This window comes from Melopsittacus undulatus, chromosome 9 (assembly GCF_012275295.1).
Source record: "Melopsittacus undulatus isolate bMelUnd1 chromosome 9, bMelUnd1.mat.Z, whole genome shotgun sequence".
In the NCBI taxonomy this organism is placed as follows: domain Eukaryota; kingdom Metazoa; phylum Chordata; class Aves; order Psittaciformes; family Psittaculidae; genus Melopsittacus; species Melopsittacus undulatus.
The window spans coordinates 24839204-24866995 of NC_047535.1; the positions used below are offsets into that span (position 1 = coordinate 24839204).

The following is a 27792-nucleotide window of genomic DNA, read 5'->3' on the forward strand; positions in this document are numbered from 1 at the left end:
AAATCAAGCCGCATTTTGCAACCTTATAAAAACAATCACCCAAACTGCTGTGACTATAAACTGTATGGTGGTTTTTTACTGTAGCATTTTGGAAGTGTCAGCTATAAACACCCTCCCTTGCAAAGCAGGCTGCAGGACAGATGGGGGCACTGAAATTTAAAATCCATGAAAGCTCATTTGCTTTGTGAAATAATATCCTAATTTAGAATTTTCTACTTGATTGTACAGGGGTTTTTTTACAGGACATGGATCGTGGCCGTATCGGGGGCAGCACTAAGAACTCTAGCAACACATCAAGAAAGCACCAGATAAACTATTACTGTGGCAAATCCTGCCTGTCATTCTAAAACAAGATTCATTTGCCACAATGGAGAGAAATAAGATTGATACAGATAAAGGAGCATACTCTGTAGGCTGCCAGAAGCAAGCATCATGTACAGAGCAGGGAGCACAGCCAAATGACCCTGTGTAGGTTCAAACTGCTTGAGAGCTGGAAGGGCCCAGACCAGGCAGAGGTGGTGCTGCAGAGTTGTCCTGTGGACACACAGCTGCCAAAGGCTGATCCATGAGAGCAGAGGGCAGGCACTGGGAGGAAGGGTGGGAAAGCAGAATACAGCACGAGTGATGTTGGCAGTGCTGCCTCCCCCCGTGTCAGCTCTGGGGGTGATGCACCTCACTCCTCACCTTTTGCCCCCAGTAACTCCTGGGGAAGAGATGAGAGCATCAGGAAGTCAATATGAGTCTGTTCTGGAGCTCAGGAAGAGCTGTGTTTCAGGGCTCTGTGGTATGGCATCCAACAGAGGAGACTTAGTGTCTACTATAAATCCCTGGGGGTGTTACAACAGAAAGGAACAGTGGTAATTCATGACCAGAGTGCTGTTGATAGATGCTAATGCTTCAGAGTAAAAATTAACAAGGATCGTGAAACCCCACAGTACAAAAAGCTCCTCCAGAACCAAAAGTCCTGTACAAAACTGTAAATCCTATTGAGAAGAGATGAAGTTGATCATAAACTTGACTGTAGGCAGGTGTCCTGCCTTGTTTTGATGTTGTGCACATCAACAAATACAGATTATCCCAGTTCCTGTCTATTTTCTTGCATTTTACTAGAAATCAGTTGTTCAACACTAGACTTACGTAGCTAGGCAGAAATGAGAAAGTGACACATGTACTTCCTATGGTGTCAATAATGAATGGAAGGAACCAGTGACTATCCCTTGATAAATGAACTTCGCTGTTATTACCAAGCGTAGGCTATATCAGTATGTAACCAGGGAGTGGGCACTATTTCATCCTGCTGCCCCTCATCCTTCACTCGTGTTATGACATATTTTACTATGATATCATGGCAAGAAAAACTGACATCATAACACAGAGCACAGTGAAAGAAGCCCTGTACTGCTGGTCAGCATACACAAATAATAAAAAGACTGGGGTTTTGTTCAGTCTGCTTGTATTTATAAAACCCTGGCAATAATTTCTGTACTGTTATTTAAAATACAAGATTATCCTGCTTAAAAGTTAGTCAAGGAATATTTCTATGTCTTTCAGGAATGATCTTTGTGTTTTACAAGGTCAAGATCTAACAGACTGGTATACAGACTGGCTGCTGAGCTTAGGGTTTCTTTTAAACTCTGTAGAAGTTATTTCCCCAATACAAAGAGAACTCCTAACCAGATACAATATAAAAAAGGACAATGCATCTTCAAGCTAAGACGCTTGCTGATACCGTTCAGCAGTAACAGGTACCCCAACACTGCACTGCTAGTGGTAGAAGCTACAACTATCAATATTTGTCTCCTGTGAGAAATGGACTAAAAACACATTTCCTTGCACTTGTGAGAGCATGTTCCTGAGCACAGAGAGATCCAGGCTCAGCAAAATCCCTTTCAAATGCTATGATCTAAATGTGTCTTTGTTTAAACGCTGATGATAATCTGACAAAATTTCAGAATGAAGCTTATCAGAGAACAGGAATTCTGCTGAGGCCTTGAAAACTGTTGCCTTTTTACGTTTTGATAAGACTGTGTCATGAAGAAATGAGAGATGGACCTACCAAAACCCTGCTCAGTTGTTGGACTTGCATGGGAAGCAGAACAGCCAGTTTTAAGCGCTGGTTTTCAATGAGCTACCCTGGGACTGACCGTGGCATGTACCTGCCTTTCTGCTGCTGGGACAAGCTGCTTCACGTTGGGGTTGAGAAACTTCCTAGCCACAAGGTTCTCTAGAACCCACATTGCCACTGGAAGGTCCTGCTGTGTGCAGCATGTCCCACAGCATGTCCCTTCCATGCCGACTGGGTGTACACAGTGATGGGGATCCTGTTTATTGACATTTCTGATGGCTACTGGCTTCTTGAAGTGTGATCATGCTGTGAATCCTCCACTTACGTTCAGAATGCTTTGCAAGACTCTTGAAAACCCAGCTGGATTATTTCAAGGGTAGTTGCAGGCAATACTATGTAAGATCGTAATTAAGAGGTGTTTTTATGGCCTTTGCACGATTACCATATGAGATCTGGGTTTGGCATTTCAGTTGAATTTATTTAATTCTCAGCTATTTCTGAAAGTTAGTTGTGGATTTTTAACTTGTCACAAAATTATTTTTGTTATGAGCATAGTATGTTTAATCTGATTGTACAACGAGTTTGTACAGGACAGCCTTCAGAACATGAAGAGGGTAGTAGTCTGATGTGCTGCTCTAGACAACCTTAGGCAAAACGTGCCTTAGTTAACCACAAAGAGGTATGCCTGGGAGCTCAGTGTTAGATACTCTGCCCAGCATATTTCTTTATTGCAGTAGTCAACTAGGTCTGTTTAGATCATCTATAGCAGCAGCCGTCTAATATCACCTGGATATCAACCAATGGCCCTCAGTTTTTCATCACTTCCTAGTCCTACTGCCCTAAGTCAGACTTGAGAATCAACAACATACAACTACTGACCACAGAGGCCATTGAAATACCTGCTTGGATTCGGTCTTGCTCCATGCCTTGAACCTCCTGTGTAAGGGTTCAGCCTCACAGCTTTTTTATCTTTTCACTCACATGAAAAGCTTCCTCTAGGTGAGAACAGAGATGACAACAGGGCTAAATCACTTTCAGGTGTTAGTCCTGGATGTAGGTCCAACCTTGTGATTTAAAGCCAAAACTTCAGGCTGGAAAAATAAAATCAACTATATGAGGATGCGGGGTACAATATAGTGAGCTCAGATTTGAATGTGGACCTAAAACCCAGAAATGAGACTCAATTCCAGTAATTCTGGGTATTTGTGTGTTTGTGACAGACTGAGCATGTCTCTGCAGGTGATGGGAGGAATAAAAAGAATCATCAGAGCACTAATAGTTGTAAACCTGACTTCGCGCTGTTCAAAACCACAATCGATCTGCTGCTGCGAAATATGTCCCATGTACAGAAAGGTGAAAAGCCACTTTGTGAACACCTCAATCCCAGCCTCACAGAGTAAATTTTCATGTGTCTGGATTGAAATGGTTCAAATGACAGCAAAGAACTTTCAGTTCCTAAACTGGATTTGTGAAGTGACAAAACACGCAATTCTTTAAGCAGTTCTGTCCCGCATGGCAAGCTGTAGCTGTATTTTAGTGCTCTCTAATCAAACCCTATGCTGCTCCCTCACAAAACAACCTTACAGAAAGAGGATGTATGATACATGTTCCATACATAAAGATTGCTACAGCAACAAGTGATCTGAAGTTGAAACAGAATTCCAGACTCTTGTATTTATGTCCGTGCCCCATGTGTAACGTGAGTCAGAAAACTCAGATACAGATCTGGGGTGATGAGCACTTTAAATTAATATGGAAGGTGAAGAAAGAGCTGTGCCTCCAACAGACCATCACAGAATGGTTTGGGTTGGAAAGGACCTTCAGCTCATCCGGTTCCATACACCATCAGCACGTTTCCTTTTAAATGAAATCTGTTATTTTCAATTAAATCTGCGATGAAATAATAAAAATATGCCTTTTACTGCAGCTTTTATTTTTTAACCCAGTATTCCCTGTTAACTACCAATTGTTCAGGGGTCACAAGCAGACCACTGAAACGGTGCCTTTCCATGAATGAAGTTCTGTCCAGGCTGCGAACAGGGACGTCAGTTCAAGAAAACGCACGTAAGCGCCGGGGAAGATCAGGGGCTGGAAATGAAAACAGAGCTGGAAAAAGGGCGGCTTTGTTGAGCAAACCAAAGCAGAGGAGGTGGCAGGAGGAGGCTTGGAATTGAAGCTGGAAGGAGATTTCCCGGAGAATGATAAAATCTTTCTTCTGCTCAGATCGAAAAGTCCGCGTTAAAGATTCATCACAGATGTTTTTGTGAAGGCGTTTGGTCACGACTAGCTCCCCTAACCGGTACCAGCCGCGCTGCAGTGCTCCCGAAGGTAACCTCTCCTCCGGTGCAACAACTTTCGCCAATGATGTGCTTGTGCCTTAAAGGAAGGCGGGGTTAGGAGTTAGTGTCAGGGCCATAAATACGAGGGTCCCATGTCCGGGAAGCACAAGTCAGTGCCAGGAGCGTGTGCTCGGAGCGAGCCTCAGAGGGATTCCCGACGCCGCTGGAGCTGCGCCGCTCGCTGCCGGCCGGCCCCGGGACCCGCCGCGCTCCAGGCGCCATGAGCCGCGCAGCCGCCGCGCTGGGGCCGCTGCCCGCGCTGCTGCTGCTGCTGCTGCCCGCGCGCACGGCGCTGCTGGCCGGGGCCTGCAGCTGCGCGCCCGCGCATCCCCAGCACCTCATCTGCGACGCGGCCCTGGGTGAGTGCGAGCGGCGCCGGGAGCGCGGGGCGGTGACTGAGGCTGTGCGGGGCTGTGCGCGCACACCGCGCCGGGAGCCGCGGCGGCCGGGCACGAGCGGCAGAAATGGCTCTGTTAGGTAGCGGCTTTTATTCTAAACAGGAATCGCTTCTCTACTGGGTCCTGACCTGGAGCAGACAGGGGAAGAACACCTGAACTTTCCCATGGGTACTGCTAACAGCAGCCGGAGTTATCAGAGGAGCTAAACATGCTTGCTATGTATAAACCGTGCATAGGGGTATTCTACTAACAATTCGGGAGGACAGAATCCCCAGGACGTAAAATAACAGCCCCCAGCGGTACATACTGAAACACTCGGTCTCTGTTCTGCCCCACCACAACTGCTTCAATTGGCTCCCGGATTACTTTGTCATTTTCTAACACTTGAGCAGGACAGTGATGGGCTCTACAGCCAAAAAAAGCAGCACTGCTGTACAAACACAACTGCCCATCGTCAGGACAACTGTGTTCCATGATAATCAGTCTGCACTGGGGGTGACAAGCAACTTACGGAAAGAAACTCAAGATCTCAAAATTAGCCTGCATGGGGATAAGAAAATGTGTCATTTTGCAGTCCTTTGATTTCCCAGCACAAGCTAAGGCTGGTTTAGCTTTCATCTAGTGTGGCCAGTAAATGTGGAACATGAGTTTCCAAAGTGTCACAAAATTAGCATCTCTATGGGCAGGCAGTACTTTCTGCATACTGATTAATGGCTTTTATACCCTGACACAAAATCTCTGTGGCCATGACAGACTCTAAGCTCTGTTTGTGGCCATCAGTTAAATTGGTTTTTAATTTGCTCGTGTTAAGCAGTGTTTTTCATGAAGTTACCTCCACCAGGCATTACAAACTTGGGCTTGTTTAAGGTGGGACAGAAAACAGAAGTTGCGCGATCAGGAGCTTAACTCTGTATGTGCACATTGAGCCATATTCCTCTGCTGCATTCCTGGACATCTGGAAGTGATGGCTTTTACACTTACTATAGGGATTTTCCTAAACAAAGAAAATCACAATATAGAGGAAACTCAAAATCCTTGTTATGAGGCATCTTCAGGAAAGCTATTCTGGCCATTCCTATGGCAGATAGTAAGATTTATTCTTATCTTAGATACATTTTACAAACGGTGGCTATAGGCTTTTGTATTTAAATACTGAAGATTGTAAAACACAACTACTTTGTATTTGGACTTGATGCCCAAGATCTCACATCTATAAATATTCCTGTTTAAGTAAACTGCTCCTTTTGGCTATGGAACATCTATATCAAAGATCCCTTTGTTTAATATTTGTAATTTTAAAACAGTATTTCTGTATATTATAAAATGTCAGAGACACATAGATATCCTTTCAGATAAATATGTGCATACAAGGTTTTATACATGCGTTTGCATAAAACCTGCCCTAAAACATTTAAGGATGAATTATTTGATTTCCTGTGGCAACAGTATCTTCCATAAACAAAGTCACTTTAAAGGAGCTGCAGAAGACCAGAGGAGCTATGTGCCCCTGTAAGAGGAATCCCTCCTAACCAAGGTGCCAGAGGTGGCTCCTCCAGCCTGCTGCCAGCAGCCATGGATTTACATGCCATGTGTGGGAGCAGGCTGCAGGCTGGGGCTGCCCATGGGAAGGGGCAGCACCATCCCCTGGGAACTGGGGCTGGGCCTCTGCTGTTTGATGCACAGTGGGTCTGAAGCCTCCCTCCTGTGTCCTTGGGGCCACCTGGCTCTGAACAGGGACTGGGAAGCTCACACTGTGCCAGTAAGCATCCTGTGCTGTAGCATAACTGAAACCTCTCCTCCATAGCACCATATTGAAAGATATTTGGGGGTAGTGGGGTGGTGGTGTTTAAGAGTTAATAAGATTAAAGATTAAACTGAAAATCCATACTCCAATTTCAACACTTTCAAGCTTCCAAAAGATTAAACAAAGAGACAGCTCTTCAGCTACCAAGATCTATGGGAGTCGAGTGTCAATCCAGCTGTTTGCTGAGACTATTCTGTTTTATCAGTGATTGAATTCATCCATCCATTTACCCACAAACACATTCAGGTATTTCCTCACAGAACAAAACCCCAGCTCATCTCCTTTAAAAGAAAGAAACCATGAGATGCCTCTGACTTCCACAGAAAAATAAAAGCTGAGACAAACCCAAAGCACACACTTGGATCACTGCATTATTTCTCAGTTCACCATCTACCATTTTACATTTCCTTTATGATCAGTTGTAAATTGGGTGGAATGAAAATGGAGGTGGAGGGGTTGAGTCATTAGACACTACTTGAGCCATTAACTGAATGTGTGAAGCCACTCAGCAAGCTTAGCATTTATATGAGAAAAACAACAGATAAAGTATTTTAAGTCTGGGACAAGCTTTTCCCCCTTTTTTTTGTTCCTGTGATTAATGCTCTGATACTTTGGCTTTCACTGCCAGGAGGGTTTTGTGGCTTTACTCTCTAAACACCCACACAACCTGAGTAACTTGATAGAAGTAACAGGCTTTGTGACAGACCTAGAGTAAAAGAGAGCTTCTGGTCCTGCTGCACCTAAATAAGGAATAAGTGAAGAGCCTCGCAGGTGTTACATGGCTGTACACTGCACGGATGGGTATGTAATGATGGATAAGTCACGAGTGCAATGCCACTCCTGCCATCTATCCTGTGTTTGTGAGTTAATCTTCCCACACAGCTGTAAGAGGGTGTGAATTTGTACAAATCTGAGCAGTTTTCATGAACTTCTCAATAGTGTTAAACTTCAAAGAGAGGCCAGTCCTCATCTGAAGGAAGCGCCTGCCGCCATGAAGATACACACCTGTTATGGAAAAAGGGAGATGTATCCCTATTGTGTTCTTCTAACTAGTGCTGAGTTCCTCCGGAAATGTGCTGAATGCCTCCAAACCCCAAAGAACACCCATACTTCTCAAGAGGACTTTCACTGGGCATGGAGATGGCAGGTTTATGACACTGCAATTCCATGCACTGCACTGCTCATTGCCAGTGCTGACCCCTGTCCCCCTGAAGCATCCAGGAGGCTTTCTCCATATTGCAATGAAACGTGATAAGGACATGATGGTTAATGTTTCAAATCCAGCAGCAATGCACCATAGCGTCAAGCCAATGAAAGAAAATTCCTCTGATAATGGCTCTTTTTGGAGAGAACCATGGATGCAACTGAGTTTATCAGATAGTATTTAGATACCAGATTTCCCTTTTACCACTGACTTCAGTCTTCCTGAACTAACCTAAGCCAACCTTCACATGAAATTAGACAATCTGGAGAAATAGTATCTGAAGAGAGGACCAATTCCTTTCCAAAGTCACACACTTCTAAATCATGTCGGTTTTTCCCCTTAGGCATAAGCAAGGTTATATTTTGGACAGAAGGATGAATACGTAAGCACTTTGCATTTCTTAGATATGTAACACCAGTACCCTCCCTTTCAAGCCAGATGTGATCTTTCCAATTTAAACTGTCTTATTGTTTCTTCTTAAACATCTTTATAAAAAATAGTATTTTTCTTGAATATTGGGCCCCACACTCCAACAGAACTAAACCACCTCAAGTACAAATCAGTATGTAATACAGCTTCAGAGATACTTCTATAGCTTTAGAGAAGGGTGGCACCTTTCAAGTATGAGGGAAGCTTTAAAGCTGGAGCTTGGCAGCATTTGCAGCCTGTCAAAATCTTGTGAGATCACTGAGATCAGGCATTGTAAAGATGTGCTAGATGATAAATTAGGTTTTAATCACATATAAAAATAACAGTAAAAATCATATTTAAATACACCAGAATTAAATTTGCAAAGTCAGCTCCTCTAGGATAAATTACAATACACTATTTCTTTATTACTGAATTTCCTAATAAAACTTCCACAGCTCAGTGTCCCTCAGTTTTGCCTCTCTGCATCATATCTAGCTTTGTACTGGAGTGGATTAGTTTGTACATTATTAGAGAGGGAAGGAACTGCCCTGATGGGAAAAATCAGCATTGGAAAATGTATTAGAAATGCAGACAGTGTTTCTTCCAAGTTAGGTGAGAAAAGTTGAACAGGGACATGAAAGTAGACTTTATGTTTCATTTTTACTGTATTACATTATATGCACTCACCATATTGTTAGTCTCACAAAGACTACCCGCTGTGAATGGTGTGATTATGCAGATATGACACCCGCCTGTTCAAGTTGATGAGCACCTGCAGTGGGGGGTTTGACACAAAATGAAGCAGCTTTGTAATGAATCTTCACGGGTTTGGAGTAGAGCATTCACACAGTTGTAACTACACCATGTACCAGAAGACCATTACCAGCAGGAATGCAACAGACCTTCATCTTCTGGGAGGGTTTCAGCAGTGCCCTGACACCTTCCAGTTCTTGAAGGCAATGCTTGAGGGAGCAGGCAGAGCATGGCAGATCCTGGGTCACAGACCCCACTAACAGACATGGGGTCATCCAGCTTACAGCACAGAGTTGCCTACAGTCTAAAAGACTCCTTCATAGCACAGAAAGGTTAAAGCACTTGGCATATGATCTGCATTTATATTATTGTCCTGCCAAAGGGAGGCTTCCTAGCAAGGTCCTTCCTCTAGAGCGAGCAATCGGTGACAACAACACATATGTTATTCCTAAAGTAGCTTGTCACCAATGAAAGGAATTACACAGCTATCATTTCTCAGGGGCCCCATTCTCCCTCAACCCCCTGAAATGAAAGCTGAGTTTCTATTCCAAGGATTGTGGCTTCCATTAAAGAAATAATGTACTGGACTTCTGCTGTTCCTGTTCTCTCTCAAACAGCAACAGGAGAAGCGCAGCACCTGAGCATCCTTCTTGCATGGATAATTATGAAGAAGAAGCTATGAGTCTCTATTGCCTTAAATAATCACAGAATCCCAGCCTGGTTTGGGTTGGAAGGGACCTTAAAGCTCACTCAGCTCCAACCCCTGCCACAGGCAGGGACACCTTCCACTGGAGGAGCTTGCTCCAAGCAACATGGCAAGTTATTAGTGCCATTGACAGAGCATGCTGCCAGAGCAGTATTTTCAGAACCCCAATTATATTAACCAATGAATCCTCTTAAAACCAGCTAGAAATTATACTACTCTCAAAAGTGATGTTATTCCTGTTTGGTAGGTTTAATGCAGAGGGGCTGAAAGCGAACAATCCTCTCAGCCTCACATCCTCAGCAACTGGCTGAGAAAAGCTCAATTCAGTCCTGTGCCCAACTAAGCCCCACAAAAGTTCAGAGAGCAGCGCTGGGATGTAGGAATCAGGAACAGTCACACTCTTCCTACGGCCACTTTTTGTTACAGGACCGAGACCATTAATAAAAGTTATTGAGAAACAGACATTTTACTTTTAACACACACTTCAACAGACTCATACAGATACCAAACCTACCATTCACCTATTTTGGCTGGACAACACCCTGCCGACGTCAGTTACAGAAAAGGTGGTAGTTTTCCTTACTTCTCCCAGTATGAAAGACATACATAGTGACATTTTCACTTGTCTCTTATGTATACTTTTATACACATCTATAGTATTCACAAATGAAATTTAAACCCCCTAGACAGTATGATCGCTTGGGAGTTATCTAATTTGAAGGAGCTACTGATGCACTTCGAGTGAAGCTCTTAACAAACAAAAAGTACCCGCAACCCTGCAAAGGCCCATCCCTGGTACAAGCTGCCTCTTACAATGCAGTTACAACTGCAGTACATAAACATTCTTGGCATCAGAGCTTGACTTGTAAATGCCATCCAAAAACCTCCAAACTGCCTGCAGTGACTGCAGAGATACTGTGCTGTTCATCACTGCTTACAGCTGCATGTATTTGTACCAGTCTTTGCTCTCAGTGAATAGTTTTAGTGCTGCTACGGGAATAGCAGCATGAGTCCTTCCGTTTGCAGCTAACACTTGTCAAAATCTTGGTGAAACAGCTTTCTAGGATAAAGACCGATTTCCTCTTTAGGTGTAGGAAGTATTACCTGAATTAGACCTACAAATAACCCTACATCTGCTCGAGGTTTGGAGACGGAAGCCAGCATTTGGAGAACTTACTTCAGAATTCCACATCTAGTTAGCTTCCTAACTTACTTTTCAGTTCTGAATTCAAGATTAGACTTGCATTGCCAGTAACATGGAAGCCCAAGACGTAATTTCCAATCTCCTGTAAATTACTGCTCTTAGAACCCTGCCATATAAGCAAGAAAACGGGTCTCTGTCTGGCAAAACAGTCACTCGCCTTCCCTTTGCTCACTGATTTTTTTTTCATGGCAGTGATCCCAACAGTTTCAAAGCTGTAAAATGAGGTGGCATCATGAAACGGAACAACCGGACAGGATTCTAAGGAGCCCAGTGCACTGATCCCAACACTCCTGTCAGTTAGAACACAGCTGACAACCGCAGAGTAATGTAGCTTTCATGGAAAAAACAGAGTTGAGTATTGTGTAGAAACATGAAATCTCAGAAGAATTGTGCTGATTTAGGAGAACCTCAGTAACACTGACTCATTGCTGAATATGCTATAAATGCAGGATAAGGAAATTCAGGAACTGGGTGACTTTTATTGAAAAGCATGCATTGTAGTGCCCAGAAACTCAACCTCATGATTTCAAGCCCAATATTTACACATGCAGTGGGGAAAACACAATTCAAGATAAAGGCAAAGATTAAAATATAAATAAATAATAGAAGATGAAAGACTGCCGAACTCTTAATCCTATTAATTCACCAACTTTAATCCCTAACTTCCTCATTAAAACGTATCTCAATAATGTGGTGTTTCTTCTGCACAGAGGAAGGGGCATGCAGCTATGAATGGAAATCTACAATAACATTATGTATGTTGTTCTACAGGCTTTGGAGTATAAAGAGAGTGTTATTCTTCAGCTGAAATTAGGCAGATGTTGATTACCATTCAAATGATGTGGTATTGAGACTTGCGAAGTATTTCTGGTAACATGAGCAGCAGCTGTAAAAACAGCACAGAAAAATAAAACTAACCTTGGACAACATTAGGAAATCAGGCTCTTTTTAAGGTAATATTTAAGTTAAAAGATACCACATATCTGTTAGAAACACACTCCCCTCCTCTGTTTGAAAGTTTGTAAAAACTAGATCTTAAGCTCTCATAAATGGAATGTATTCTCCTAATTAATAGAAAATAGAACCACATAATCCTCTGGTTTAACTGGGAAGCCAAATTCCATCAACTCCTGCCTTCAATACAAGGAATTTTTGGATCCCGAGCCAAAAACACACAGAGAATCACAAAATCTTGTCCTACCTGAGAGCCCTAATGAGCTCAAGTGTAGGCCTCCTACATTCTGAAAGCATCAAATGGAAATGCATTTTGGCTGCAGTTTGGTAACGCAGTTTTGTGTTACCAAAACACAAAAGAGTAACTGAATTCTACAAAGCACTTATATTGAACAATAGTACCATGCAAACTAATATCCGTATGAAATGGAAATAACATAATCCCTGGTATCTGCTTTATTGACTTCAGAAGAATTCCCGGGTTTTTTTTTTGATAGTGAGTTGAATGCAGTAGTTCTCAATAAAGATTCCATGAATAATGAATGATCCCCATGTATCATCTCAAAAAGAAAGGTATTTCACTGCTGTTGTCTATAACTAAAGACTAGTGGCTACGATCAAGTGGTAGAGGGACCCATACTGATTACACACAAAACCTTTTCCAGTGTATTTGGGACCTATCCCTTCAATGTCCAATACGTGGCTCTATCTCCTTATTTCTCTCCTAGTTTTCTATTTTGGGTTGGGTTAGTAGACTTTAGGTCTGGCCTAATATTTTAAATCAACCTTCCACTTCAAAAATTCCATAGAGTTCTTCTTTAGTGATATATCTTTAGTGTCAGGCTGTTCAGTTACAGATGTGGTTGCTAGGTCACCACACTTACCTTCTCATGCTGGAAGCACCACCAGGACTAGGCAATGCTCTTCCATACACGGCTTTCCATAGAAGAAAGGAAAAAAAGCCTACTATTGTTAAAGTGATGCTCTTCCGCAATATAAAAGTGCCTTCACATCCTAGCTAGCATAAACATCTTTTGAACTAAAGATTCCTTGACTTTGGGTCTAGGAGCTGTGGAGGAAGAGTGAATATTAACAATGTGTAGACTTACAGATCAGAAATCCATCCTGCAAGCACAGATGAAAAGAGTCCCCTCAGTCCTGGGCCAGCTTTGCTCCTGGTGCATTCTGTTTATATCTAAAATTGAATTAGTAGAGCAGCTTCGAACATCTGAGTTGGGTTAGAGATTGGAAATGAAACTACTGTTTGCTGATCTGTCTCGTTGAAAGGAAAATCAATAGATGAGCTGTTTGCTGAACACACTGGCTCTTTTTCAGCTGTTTAAAGCATTCAATCACACCTTGGTCGGTTCTCAAAAGAGAAAACTGTTAGGTTTCCACTGCCAAAAGAGTAAGTATGATCTAGCACCTCAGCAGATAGCCAGAAGTAATCATCTCTCTCTCTACTGAAGTCTGAAACAATTAAAAGCTTGCATAAGAATTCAGAAATCAACACTGCAAAAGAATGGCTACATTCTCCTGTATGTTGTAAGCATCAAAAGCAAGAACTGTGTGGACAACTGCACTGGATAGCTGTGACAACATCAGACATGGGCCAGATATGCTAGATTTATCCTCAAAGCAATGTATTGTTAGATCTGTCTCATCACCAACTGTATTGGCATCAGTTGTTTGTCAGCACTCCTGCGGGGATCAAGCAGTCATCTTTGATAACTTTGATCTTTGTCCATTCTGACTTAATGCACCAGATTTCATGCAGCCCCTAGACTCAACTTCCAACCTGCCTCCCCCCTCCAAGATCTTCTGTAGAAGAAGAGAAAAATACATGAATCCTGTCAAAAAATACGTGAATCCTAGCAGAGGTGATGATGCTGGCCAGCACATTTTGATTAACAAACCCCCTCAAACACAGCAAGACCAACTGATGGTAAAGCATTTGGACACCCATGGCAGAAGTGGTTTCTAGCTGATGCCACAGAAAGAATCACAACTGTTGTAAACTATAAACATATATCTATATAGAGGGGCAGAATGAAATAGGCCTGTTTTGAATTAAAAGAACAGAGCCTAAAACACATGGATGCCAAATTCTTCTTTAAAGAAGTTAAAAGTAGTCCAATAGCAAACAGAAGATTTGTTGTAAATTTGCAGTAAATTCCTAACAGCCAGATTCTGAAAGATCACAAATAAATCTGAGTCAATTTGCTAAGTGCAGGCTGCCTCAGAGTTTAACTCTGATTAGTTACCCTGAATAAAGATGAGGATTTACATGCCTCCCAGTGGAAAATCAAATAACTGTAGCAATGAACAGTAAATTAGTTTTTGAAGACAGAGTACAGACCTTTCTGCATGCAGTACAGATCATCTCAACTCAGAATCTGTGAAATGGAGTTATAGCACTAGCAGAGCTTTTTTTTGACTCAGAGCAGAGAAAAATGAAGAAAATTATAAGTGGGAATGGGGTAAATAAAAATGGCATTTTTATGAGCCTGCAGTTGGCAAATCGTTCAGCATGAAGAGAGAAACCAGAGGATTTGCTGTTAAAGAACATGCTTTCAAAAAGCCTTAAACATTTCAGGTTAAGGGCAACTTATTAAGCCATAACATAATTCTCCTGGTACTGGCACTTAATAGTATTACTCATTACTTTGTTTCATTTAAAAGCAGCAGATGCGATTCCTGCTCCAAGCGACACATGTAACACATGCAAAGATTTCCACTACTTCCCACATCAATGGACACACATGTTCTCTTACTTAGTGGCTAGTATGTGAATGCTCAAGTGCCTGTCTACGCTACACACACGTGCTGTATTTCCCACCTCTCTTTTCAGAGATTTCAACTAACTGAGATGGCATTTCATTTGGATACAAATCAAATACTGCAATACAATGTAAGGAAAATCTCTTCTTTCTCTTAGAAATGATTTCTAAGTTTCCAAAACAATCTGCTTTAAAAATATCAATGTATGTAGAGCTACTCATTAGGCAGGTAATTAAACATTTTAAAACATTATGTTCATGTCAATCAATCAATAACTTTCGTCTTCTTTTGGCCAAATTTCCCCCATTTTTCTCTTACAGAATACAAAATGTTTTAGCACTTGTATACTACAAGGAGGGAGTGGGCTTGGATTGCACTGATCACTGATAGAGGAGCAGTGACAGGGTGTTAATAAAGCCTATTCTTAATTGTATGGGTGAACACTCTGAAGACAGTGCAGCTCTTGGCTGGGTTTTGTCCTTGCTGTACTGTAACCTGTGGCACTACCACCATTGTAGTGCAGTCTCCAGTTATTGCAAAGTAATTTAGCCCAATATTCAAATGAAAGTCATCAGTACTATGGCACTGATTAGTGGATCAATTCTGGAAGCTTCCCTTAAGATACTGCAAAATAAATCAAAGCACATAAAATTAGTTAAGCCTTTTGTAGTTAATTTATATGCTTTTAAAAACAGGCATCTGTGTGTGCATCAGATGGTGTGAAGTTGTATTAGCACTAGTCAGACATGCAGCTAAGAAGGGAGATAACTCCCATTTCATAGTGAGGGTTGCAAAAAGAGCATAATGACAGTTTTACACGTTTTAGAAGAAGTCCTTCTCCTCTCCCCTATTCAGACTGAAGAATAGTGATTCTAGAATGAAGAACAAAGCATGCAGCCGGCAGTCACACAAGCCTGTCACCACAGCAAAGGAAAGGCCACTTGCAAAGCACTCCTGGGTGGCCCTGCTTTATTCTTCAACTGTTTCACTGCAGTTGTCTCCTGCTTTACTATGCAATTATTTCCTGTCCTGGATCTAGAAACTTCACCTTTACAGCTCCAAACAAACAACCTGGGCTCTATTCTCCTGATGCTCTTTTCATAAACACTTTCAGTGAGCATATGAAATGCACTAGAGCCTCTGTCACATTCCAACCATGGTTTCAGAAGCCTATAATCAGAGTAACAGAACTGCTCGAGTGTAGGAACAGAGGCAACTTCTGCATGCACTCGTATTTACTTCCTTTGGTTATATAAAATAGTGCTGGATCTCCCAGAAGTGTGTGCAATGAGGCAAAATCCAGAAAGACCTTTCACTAACCTCTTGAAAAAAAGTCTATATATGCTTTTGATAATAAAAAGACCCCAAGAAACCCTCCTCCCCCCAAAAAATTCCACATGGCTTTTGGAAAAGAAGAATTTTTGAACTGAAACATCAGGTTCTGAATAAATTCTGTGGATGGGGCTCCTGCACTTGTTCCTGTGCGAATATTTCCCTTAACCCAAAAAAGTTCTGATAGACAGAGGTAGGTAGAAGTTTTAAGTAATCTTAGAGCAGAAGGCTAAGCAGAAACAGCTGCATATTGTGCATGTGAATGTTTTAATTTTGCTAAAAGGACGTATTTTTATAGATAAAATTTATTTGGATACAGGGGTTTTCAAAACGACATACAGACATACTGTATGTCCATAGCTCTACTTTATTTCACCCTGCATACTCTGACTGATAATTTCAGAAAAACACTTGTGTTTTCTATTTCTGCACACCTATTTTTGCTTTCTTCTGTTGTTCCCATGAACAGTATGGATGCCATCCTCAACCCATCCACCACATGACAATACGCTTTGATTTAGATCCCTCTCCTTGTGCCACTTGTTCCTTGTCCCTACAAGAGCAACAGTGTCTGGCAACACCTTGATCAAAGTGTCAGGCATCGAAGAGACAGGTAGAAATAAGTGCTCAAAAAACACTCCTCATGTTTTAGGTAATTAAATGTAACTAAAGTGAGGCAATAAATGTAAGAAAAAAAATTGCTGCATGAGACATTATTACAGCCTTGTTCATAACCTTTTAGTAACTTACACCTTTCTCTTCCTGTCAACATAGTTTTTGAAGTCTCATTTCAAGGCTCTTGTAGCAAAGCTGATGCTGATTACAAGCTTGTGTGCTGTGAAATAAAATTCCCTGATTTCTTGAGACACAGACCACTTAAAAGCAGTGAAGATTAAATTTCTGCTCAGATAGCTAGGTAGCTAACGTAGCCTGAAGTGAACTGGAGGCTACAGCTGAAACCCAGACTGCTCCTCAAGATGCCCTCTGGAAGGATGTTGCTGCTCAGGGGCAGCAAGTTGCCACTACGGATTCAGCACAGTTTGTGGGAGCCAAGAGCTGCAGCATGAGTGAGGCTCTGAGGCTCTGTCCAAGCCCTGAGTGGCTTCCATCACGTAAGCTTCCTTCCACTTCAGTCACCTGAGACAACCTTCAGCTCCAAAGCAGGGAGAAAGATTTACACTTAGGAAAGTACTATGAGCTAAAATAGGAGCTCAGCAGAAACACAACGTCTCGCCACTGGAATCCTGGAGTCAAATACTATGTCTTTTGGAAAACCATACATATTTTTAAGGCAGAACAAATGTGCAGCAGACTGAATTACTGGCATTAGAACATGCAGACCATGCATATGTATTTCATGCATGTAAATTTCTCATAAGGAATCAATAACAGTCCAAGATAAAATGACATTATTACACTAAACAACCACAGGTTGTTCTCGGTTGAACAGAGGAGAAGCCAAGTCATGGCATACTTGGAACCATGTCTTGAATAGAAGTGCAGACAAGGAGGAATTCTAAGCTATAACCACCATCTGAACCACGAGTGGAGTGAGGGAGATGGCGGGGCCCAGGAATGCTACATCAGGAAGTGCTTGTGGTTAAAAACAGAAGCAACCACATGAATAAGAGGTTTCAGGAGACAGCGAGACGACACTGATTGCAAAAAAATATTAGAGCACAGAAAAAGAAAACCAAGAAGAATTAAAAGGCCCAAAAAGATCCGTGTGCACTTGAGTCTGGTTTCAGGAGAACAGAAAAGTAAAACCCAACTAACTAAAGCTTTAGGCATCCTGTAAAAATAAAACTTTCCTGTCTTTGAAATAAATCTCAGTTTGGTCTTCTTTCCCCATCTGGAAGCTTTCTCTTACAGAAATAAATGAGTGAAACACACACAACATAAAATAGTTTGCATTTTCTTCTGCATACCCAGAAAAAGATCTCTTAATGACAACCCTCAAAACGTTTCACTTTCAGCCTAGTGTAACTCCACGGAGACCCTCTGAGCTATCACTGATCATCTGGAAGGTTTCTCTCAGATGCTAACATGCAGAATCTAATAAAACTATGAAAATGAGTAATGTTTCAATATTAAACATAAGGGGGGAAGCAGCTTTAATTATCCTACAAATGTTTGCACTGAGTTGGCAGGAAAAGATTTCCTGCATATAAACCATGTTATGGTATTAAGAAACTAATGGAGCTTGCTCCTAGCTGCTGTCTCAGCCCTTACCTTTTACACTGAATGAACTCTTTAATGAGAAAACCTCTTTTTAGGCAGTCATGATGCAAAGGAAAGCATTGCAAAACAAACCAACACGATTCTAATTTGACCTTTGCAGCAGCACAGTACACACAATCCACAACACTTTTTATCTGAATTAGATCAAATATTTAAGAAGTACTGTTAACTTGTGGGAACATAACACATCTGCAGATGATTAAAGAGATGCTGCCACTCACCATTTGCAATGAGGAATTTGCTGTCCATACTTGAAAGAACTCTTCCCTTCCAATCTAACCCATAAGTCTAAAAGAAATTCTTTAAAAGAACTTAAATAGCTTGGGAGGAGGAAGCATCATGCCAAAAGATAGAGAATTCAAGCTTTGAAGCTGTTGGCATCTGCAGCATGTTGATTATTACATCTGCTTTGGTCTGCTAGTAAGTGAGGAAATGAGAACTGACCATTACTGGGTGGGACTGACCTTTATTTGGTTGTAAGGAAAACTGCAGTCCGCGTTTCTTGTTCCTTTAGGTATGATGTTTAGTGGTCAACACACTGAAGAAATGTTTTGGGTTTTTTTTTTTTTAAAGCCTCATTTTGATGCCAGATTTTCCTCTGCATGAGCCTGAGACACTTTTCAGGGAATGAGAAGTCTGAGGATTTCACTGTAAGAGTGATCAGACCCTGGCACATGGGCCGAGGGAGGCTGTAGAATCACCATACTCACAGATAGTCTGCACTCAGCTAGGACACAGCCCTGAGTGTCCTGATTTGAGCTGGGCAAGAGGCTGGACCAGACCACCCCAGGCTCCTTCTAACTGAACTTACTCAAGGAAGCATCATGGCTGATTCACACTAATTTTGACAGAAATGGTCTCTTTCATCATGTAAAATAAAAGCAAAATAAAACAGGAGTCTGAGAGCTGCTCTCCTACTGAAGGATACTTCTGGTCTCTGCAGGTGGAGATGTCTTAGCAAAGATCCATCTCTGCCCAACTGCAAATTAGACATAGAGTTGAAGTGGGGTCTGAGGTTTGACTGTTGGTTGCTCCAGCCTCTGCCAGCATATCTATCTCCCTGCAGATACAGCCTGTTCCAACAAGTACTGCATCTGCAGAGGAGCTGGAACAGTGACATCCAGAATCAAGCAAACCCAGGACTCTCAGTTCTCTGGGGTGAGAGATGTCTCCAGAGAATGTTTTGTCATATACCATGTTCTTAGAATCCTGTTATTCTCTGTGCGTAATAGTCACCGTGTATGTTAAACAGCATACACAAGAGAGATGCCTCAAACAAACAGATTGGAAAAGAAATAACTTCTTCCATGAAGTCTCATACTTTCCTTGTTTAAAGGATAGGAAATGAGGGACTAATTGATTTATACAGGTCAACACAACTAATGATGTGTTAAGAAAAGTGCTAAAATCTATAGTCTCAGAGAAGTGAATGAAAGAAGATTCTCTTCTTGTCCTCTGATTTCATGCATAAAATTGATGTTTTCATCTTGCCTGGCATGGTCTTTCAGAGGGTTAGCTTCAAGTATATTTAACTGATCAACAGTTCTTCTATCATCAACAGCCATGTAATTTCCCTTGCTCACTGACTGTAATGATGATGGTTTATAACATTTTATGGGATTCAAGCCTTAAAATCTACTTCTAGGTGAAGTGTGAAACAATGCTAAAACCTATCAATATATTTTTTGCTTTTGCTTATAAAAATCAGGCATATACTTATTTGTATTTAAATCTTCTTCTTTATTACAGTGATTCGAGCAAAGATATCCAGTGAGAAGGTGGTTCCTGCCAGTGATAATCCTCTTGATACCCACAAAATGATCCGGTATGAAATCAAACAAATAAAGGTACATGGAATCACTGAGCTATTTTGAAGTTCAATGCTGATAACTTATGCATATTACTATAGTCTGGTCCTTAAAGGCTTTAAGATGGAAAAGGCTCCAGCTGCCTCCTACTGATATAAAACAGATAATGAAGCACCTGTTTTGGGAATACACAGGAAACAGGTCATCTCTTTCAGTTAAAAGCTGTTGATGTGCATTGGTGGGGTTTCTGTTTGTTGGGTTTTGTTTCTTATGCTTCCCAGGCTGTTTTATCTCTAATTTTCCATAAAATATTGTTTCGTATTATTTGTATGACATTATATATATCTATATATTTTTTACATATATGTATATATAAATGATGACATTGACTGGGAACACTTAGCCAATTGTTATGAACACTTACCTGTTTAAACAGTAAATAAGCAATCCTTCAAACTGAATCAGTTGATCATCTCACAGGAGCTTTAGTAAGAAGAATCTATGGTAAACAAGAATATCACAAAATATTCCTAGGGGTGCTTACCACACATTGCTTCTGATAAGGTTTTAATAGTGATTTTAACAAGCCAGTTCTTTTTACCTTGGTAGAACAACCCCCAAACTCTTCACCATCTGCCACTTTCTGTCTTTAGGGATGTTTTGACACATTTCTTTACAGAAGTAAGCATATAAACACCAGAGCAATTCTCTTTCCTTCCATTAGCACTTGAATCTTCTCTTGCTACTCTGCAGTACTTCAGTTACATTATAGAAATGAAAATTGTCTTATACTTCAGCACAAAAAAACAGCCTGAGAAGTCTAGTCTCTGTTACCATTCTTCACTAGCAGCATGCTGAAATCTCTGATACAGACTTATACACTGGACCTGCTTTGGAGCTTCTCCCAGTTTTTTCTAAGCGAAGGCCTGTTCAAAACTCAGGCATCAGTATGAGAGCTTTAGTTAATTCTGCTGAGCTTCAGAAGGCAAGTAACTGGGACTGGACAAATCAGAGGGATTTGTTTTCTAGTAAAAGATGCTCTGCTCATGCAAGATTAGTCTAAAAACAAATGGGTTTTAATAGTGCCACCCTTCAACTTCTCACTCCTGACCAGAAGAGATTTCAGAAGAGGCAGGAGCTGAGAAGATAAAATATGAATTCTGAGTTAAACAAAAGATTATCATCTTAAGAAATGCTTTAACAAACATCTATGTTAAAAGCAGAGATAGCTCAGTCTTTGATATGAAAAATACAACAAAACGAACACCAGACTCACTTAAATATTAACTAGATCCCCATTATACATTGCTATGGAGATAGATATATATATATTTAATAGCTAAATCAGTTTGTGTTACCTGCATAATGCCTCTGAAGTTCATTTATATGAAGTAATGAGATTAAAAGAAAAGCTGCACCCTACCATAGACTGTAGCCCAACCCAAAGTTTCCTAATGCAGAGAGAACTCAAATCAGACAATACTGTCCTAGTTACTGTGTACTACACACCCGTGTCTAGCACCCACACCCTGAGTATAAGGTAGGCTGAAGTGCAGCAGAAGGAAGGGATGCAAGTTTCAAAGACGGCAGGTTCAGTGCGCTTGTTTTTCCTACTAGAGTACTTCAAATTCCCATCTAATCTTTTTGGATCAGAAGTCCAATGACAACTTTGGCTTTTTTAATTCCATAAATAAGGCTTCAGAAAAATGAACACATTAGAGTGTATTCTCTAGAGCCCTGTACTATTTACATCCCCTGAGGGGACTCAAGCAACCTCATTTTCCAGTGACACAGCTGTGCCAAGAGCCCTGTGACCGAGCACACAGCACAATGTCACCCTAGAGCTGGGGTTTCAGTGAGCTCATCTTAGGAGATGATGACCGTGCTGAGGGTGATCAGCATCTTATGGTTCTTTCTCATTTTTGGACACAAGTAAATTGGTTTTGATCTAATGGCTTATTTAAGAATTCTTGTCAGAGTTGGAAATGCTGGTTATGGAGCAGTGACCTGAACACTGCACAGGTCTGGATCCTGAACCCATCCACCCTAGCACTGCAGGCCAGGAATTCCAAGAGTTGGATCCCATTTGCCAACAGTTATTTGAGAAGGCTGCATTGGGCAAAATTCTGGCTGTGGAAAATGATGCTGCAGCACCTTGCTTAAGATCACAGTATCAAAGGATGGTATGGGAGATAAATGCTGTCCCTGCATTACTCTGTAAATGGAAGATGCCAGTAGAAAATAAATTGAAGAAAAAGCTGTGAAAAATCAATCAAAACCACTGAAAAAGCACAGTTAAAAACCCTATAATTTGAAAAAAATAAGACCTAATTGCCTTCAAAAATGAAAAATAATGGACACATTTCATTTAGTGTGGAGAAGGGGTCCAATTGTTGGTATTTCCTCTTATCAGTTCAGATGTTAGAACCTTTTTAAAAGGGATGCACCATGTATTTCTTTCAGCTGTCGTTTGCAACTGTTTATTCCTGTTTGTTTTCCACTAGTGACTTTCTGTGTCTGATCATTTTCAGATGTTTAAAGGATTTGAAAAGGTCAAGGATGTCCAGTATGTCTATACCCCTTTTGATTCGTCCCTCTGTGGTGTGAAACTAGAAGCTAACAACAAAAAACAGTATCTTTTGACAGGTAAAGTGTGACAAAACTAATGTACCTATAGAGCCAGAAATAACTGCTCTGATTGACTGCAAAAATGTGCCAGCCCTTGTGATAAAATAGTTATGTTCTAAATAACACAAGCACAATGAAATGTACAGTTGTGTAAAGCTGTAGTTACACTGGGATCTGACCTGTTTTCCATCCTTCAATAAGCTTAAAGCAGTTACAAAGGAAGGTCAGTAACCATGCCATTAGTAAATAGGAAGTATGGCATCATTATCTGTTTAAAGCCAACAGCAGTGCTTTTCCCAGGAACGCAGACATGCTTAATGAGACAACACATGCCCACACATATGCAGATTGGGGTTCTAAGTAATTACAGATTTTTCCAGGGAGCCCTGAAAGCTAGAGTTTAACCTCCTGCTGCATTTGCATCCAGCTCTTGCTGGCAGATTATCAGCATCTTCTGAAACATATTCTTAAATCCGTTACATTTATTTAGCCCCATCAGCAGAATAGTTCTCTCAGGTCTAACTACATTCCTTGAAAAAAAAATGTGAAACATGACCAATTTGGTGTTGTTAAAAACTTATATAGGATTTCTATACCCTATAGATTTTGCATAACTTATACAGGGGCCTTTTTAATAAGGTATTCTTGCAATTGACTTCAGTATTCAGGAAACAGTTTTATTTGCTTGCCTGATTTTTCTTATTTTCCATGCTTTAGGCCAAATTTTAAATGATGGTAAAGTCTACATCCATTTATGCAACTACATTGAACCATGGGATGATTTATCCTTGTCTCAAAAGAAGAGTCTTAACCAGAGATACCAAATGGGCTGCGGCTGCAAAGTGAGTATAGAACAAAACACTGGCTAACAAACAGTGGAGCCCCCTCAGAGGCATCAGCAGTTCTCCCTGCTGGGAACTGGTCTCCTGTACATTATCTATTTTACATTACATGAGAATAAACATTGTTTAAATGAAACCTGCAATGTGCTGACTTCATGCCCTATTTCACCTCTAGATTACGACCTGCTACATGGTGCCCTGTTCCATCACTGCACCGAACGAGTGCCTCTGGACAGATTGGCTGATAGAAAGAAAGCTGTATGGGCACCAAGCCAAGCACTATGCCTGCATCAAGAGAAGTGATGGCACTTGCAGCTGGTACCGAGGTGGTCCTCCCCCAGAGAAAGACTTTATTGATATCAGTGAACCTTAAACCCATCACTTTCTAGAAAGCCTTGGAGGCTAATTCTATCAAACATTGCACGCTCACAGCTTTGAACTGCCATCCTCTAATGTATCTGTTGCTTAGAAACAAAACCAAATTGTCCTGTACAGCTAAAGTACGAGTCTGTGGAATTGGCACTCATGCAAGATGAGGAACAAATCTCCTGGAAGTAGCTACTCTGTAAAGTTACACTTTGTACAGAGAGGCTCAAGCTGAGAATGCTCCTCTGTGTCCTCCAAGGCACAACAAGTTTCCCTTTTACCAATATGAATGTACAAGAACAAAAGAATTGCCAGATTTTTGTCCCCTATTTCTGTTAATTTACAGTGTAAGAGTTTAATTCCAGCCCCATGTTTCATTCCAAATCTTTCTGATGAACTACAGAATGTTTTATAGAACTATTTTTTCTGTATGAAAGCCTTCTGATACAAAAGAATTATTGTACAGTGTAAAGTGTTATAACAATGTGTTATAAAAAAGATTAAAAAATCCCTCTTATCTCCTTATCTGTTGAAACAAGTTGAACAGTTTTCTGATTAAAACAATCTATGCTCTGTATTTTGTACATTACTTAAGTCAAAGATACCTAAGTTAAGAAACAGCTTTGATAATCAAAATCCTCTTACCCAATTCAATATTTCTATGGACTAGGTATATTTTGGTGAAAGAAAAGCCACATGTTCTAATGCTTCAGCATTTTATGGAACCTCCACAAGGAACAACAGGCTAAACCTGCATATATTTACAAAACCATGTGGGGCATCACAGGAGCTGCAGCACTTGATAACACCTCTCTAAATATGACTAGGTCATTGTCTTTCAGCACTGTTAAAAGCCTTGGCTTTAGAAACTCATGTAAAAATATAGGCAATAGATACTGAATAACTTACATGGCAAGTGATTCCTTTTAAGCTCTCAACTATTCTATCATATTGAATAGATTAAATTTACATGAATGATTCATGAATACCCCTCTGTCATACAGCATTTGGTAACTCATGAACTAGAGAAGTGTTGCTTTTTAATGTCTTAACTTTCATGAATCAATTAGTATAGTTAGTAACTAATCTCACACATATTGATGTTACAAAAGTAACTCAGTTCACAGTGGTAAAACTTAAGAAATTCTTTCAGTAAATGCCAAAGTTCAGACAATTATACAACTGCTTGTTCCAGACACTGGATGAGACCTGTCGCACAGGGTATGAATCTGCAACAGCTGCCATTTCTGATGTATTCTACTCTCTCCAATTTTCCTCATTGGGTTTCTTTTACTTCATCCCAATTTTGGCTAGAACAACAGGTGGAGATCTAGGCAGCTCTGTTCTCCTTTGGTTAGATCAGGTCTATTTAAACACTGTGCTCATTCCTGCTAACCAGTGTGACATTTCCAGCCCATGGGCTCACCAGGTATCAGAGCTGTTACTGTCCATTGGTTCAAGGCTCCGCTTTTCCAAATAGTTCCTTACTCTGTTTGCTTTAGGGTCCTTACAAAATCCCTGGGACTTCAACTTGCAAAGAAGATATGCACATCCTGAATGGAATTAGAGGTGCCTATGCACCTAAATTCGATGAAGTAGTAGTCTGGACATCAAATTCAGCATGTTCCATGTATCTTGTCACACACTGAGTTATGCTGTATTGGACATACAATGTACACTTGTCAAAAACCAACTGTATGAATGATTTTGGTGACATATTCTGTTCATGGTTCTAATGTTTATTTTGATACTTGCATGGATCCATATTTAAAGGACAGGTTTGAAATGCTCTTGTGAGAATAAATATTCTTACTTGTTTGGTGGCTAAACTTACACAACTCCAATGAAGCACAAACGGAGCAGTGTCAATGGGAAGGCATGCCATTATTCCTTTGAGAAATATACATTCCTTAATAGTCAATATTTCTCTTTTCATTTACTGGAAATCAGTTTTGCTCTTTTAATTTACAATCCTAAATGAAAACACCATCTATCTGTGCTGCCAAAAGTAAAGCCCAGCTCATTTTCTGCTTTGCTAAAGGCAAACCAAGAATTACCCAGCACTAATTAGGACCACAGACTTACCATGGCTACTTACATAAACGGAATACAAAGGCTACATTTCTTCCCAAAAAGAGTTGATATTGCAGCTCCTATACTGACAGTGCTATTTACTGTCAGTGCTGAGCAGTTATATTACTAATTTTTAGGAAGACTTAAAAATGAGGCTGTATTTCCTCATGCCAAACCAAAAGCACTCCTAGACAAGCCTGCAAGAGTTTAATAACCATACAAAGGCTGAATCAAGAGCATGGCTAATTACTATTCAGCACATGTACAGTGGAGCATTTGTTTCCAAATCCATTTTGATGCAATGGTGTTTTCTGAATAGCACTGTGCAGCAAACAGATATTTCCTGCTTTTTAACTCAACATAGTTCTGCTTCTGTTTCAGTTTTATAGTGATCAGCTCTTAAACACAACTAATCCAAATGAGAATTGCCTTCTTCATGTACCTTGTAAAAATACATGTTTTCTTTGATATTTATGAACAAACTGTATTATGAATTGTATGCCATAGTTTTAAAAACATTTTATATTTGACCTGCCATAAAATATCCCATATGAGGTGTGTCAAAAGTAATAGCCATCCACTTTGATTTCTGCCTGGGCATAAATCCAGCCAAATTTCTTGCAATGGATGGTACAAAGGTGTTGGGTTTTTTTCCTCATATCAGTAAATACAGCAAGAAAAACTTTACAGAAACCCCTCTCAGAATGAGGTTTTATCTTCCCTGAGATTCAGCAGTGATAAAGCCTATGAAAAGGATTACCTACAATGCAGCATTCCCAGCACATTATTTCCCTATCAAGGTTTTTACTGTAGTGGCATTGATGTATTACCAACAGTAGATTATTTTTACAGCATTTTATTTTTCCTTGTTGAAACTGTGTCCGTGTTATATGAAAGGTCAGAGCAGAAATACAGCCTGGTACAACTTCTGATTTTCATCTGAAAATGACACACATGACTTCTGGTAGGAGAAGGGAGACTGTACAGGTGAACAGCTGAAAAAACAACACCTTGAATTTTGCTGGCTTTTCCTCAATATTCCAGTTACGTTTTCATTAAATTGTCCAACAATTATGTTGAAAAAGCTGCTGTTTTGTTCTCATGACAGAGAACGTAAGAAGTGGGAATGTAGTGAAATAAAGGGAACTAATTACTGAGGGAAAGGCTGTACATATGACGCAGCTAGCACTGAGCTCAAAAAGCCTTGCAGCATTTTGTATAATCAGCCTGAGATGAATGTTTCTGTTTCAAACAGTGTTTCATTAAAGCAGCTCCATTTTTACACAAAAGAACAGCATCTTTGTTTATTTACCTTTTATTGCCCTCTGAAGACTCAGTACAAGTGATCACCACAGTATGACAAAAGCAAGAGGAGCAGCACAACCCTACCTCTGGCACACTCAGCTGGAAACTCAAGTCACAGAGATCTGGAGCTTCCCTTGCTCCCCCCACCCCAGCTGGTTTGCACTGGAGGGGAGGGAGAGAGCTCTCGGTTACAACTTGGAGAATAAGAAGGGAAGGAGCAAACACAAGAGGGACTACAACAAATAACTCTTAACTGTAAATATCAAATTCTGTCAAAGCTAACACAAGTGAGGCTAGCTATGTGTTAAAACCAACAACATTTAAACAGGATGATGTGATTTCAATTCGTAGAATCATAGAATCCCAGACTGGTTTGGGTTGGAAGAGACTGCCATTTCCAACCCCCTGCCACAGGCAGGGACACCTTCTACTGGAGCAACTTGCTCCAAGCCCCTGTGTCCAACCTGTCCTTGAACACTGCCAGGGATGGGGCAGCCACAGCTTCTCTAGGCACCCTGTGCCAGCACCTCTGCACCCCCACAGGGAAGAACTGCCTAACATCTAAATCTACCTTTATC

At 40.8% G+C, this 27792-nt stretch overlaps 2 protein-coding genes across 2 annotated transcripts in view; one reads left to right on the forward strand and one right to left on the reverse strand.

The window, feature by feature from the left end:
- SYN2 (synapsin II) overlaps positions 1–27792 on the reverse strand; it is a 185316-nt gene that overhangs the window by 69743 nt on the left and 87781 nt on the right. The gene's annotated exons all lie outside the window — the stretch shown is intronic.
- TIMP4 (TIMP metallopeptidase inhibitor 4) lies at positions 368–27198 on the forward strand. The gene is made up of 7 exons (XM_034065881.1): positions 368–409; positions 3286–3418; positions 4509–4763; positions 19942–20039; positions 22532–22646; positions 23346–23470; positions 23646–27198. Exons 1-7 carry the CDS (start codon positions 368–370, stop codon positions 23841–23843), a joined length of 966 nt encoding a protein of 321 aa, XP_033921772.1. The 3' UTR covers positions 23844–27198.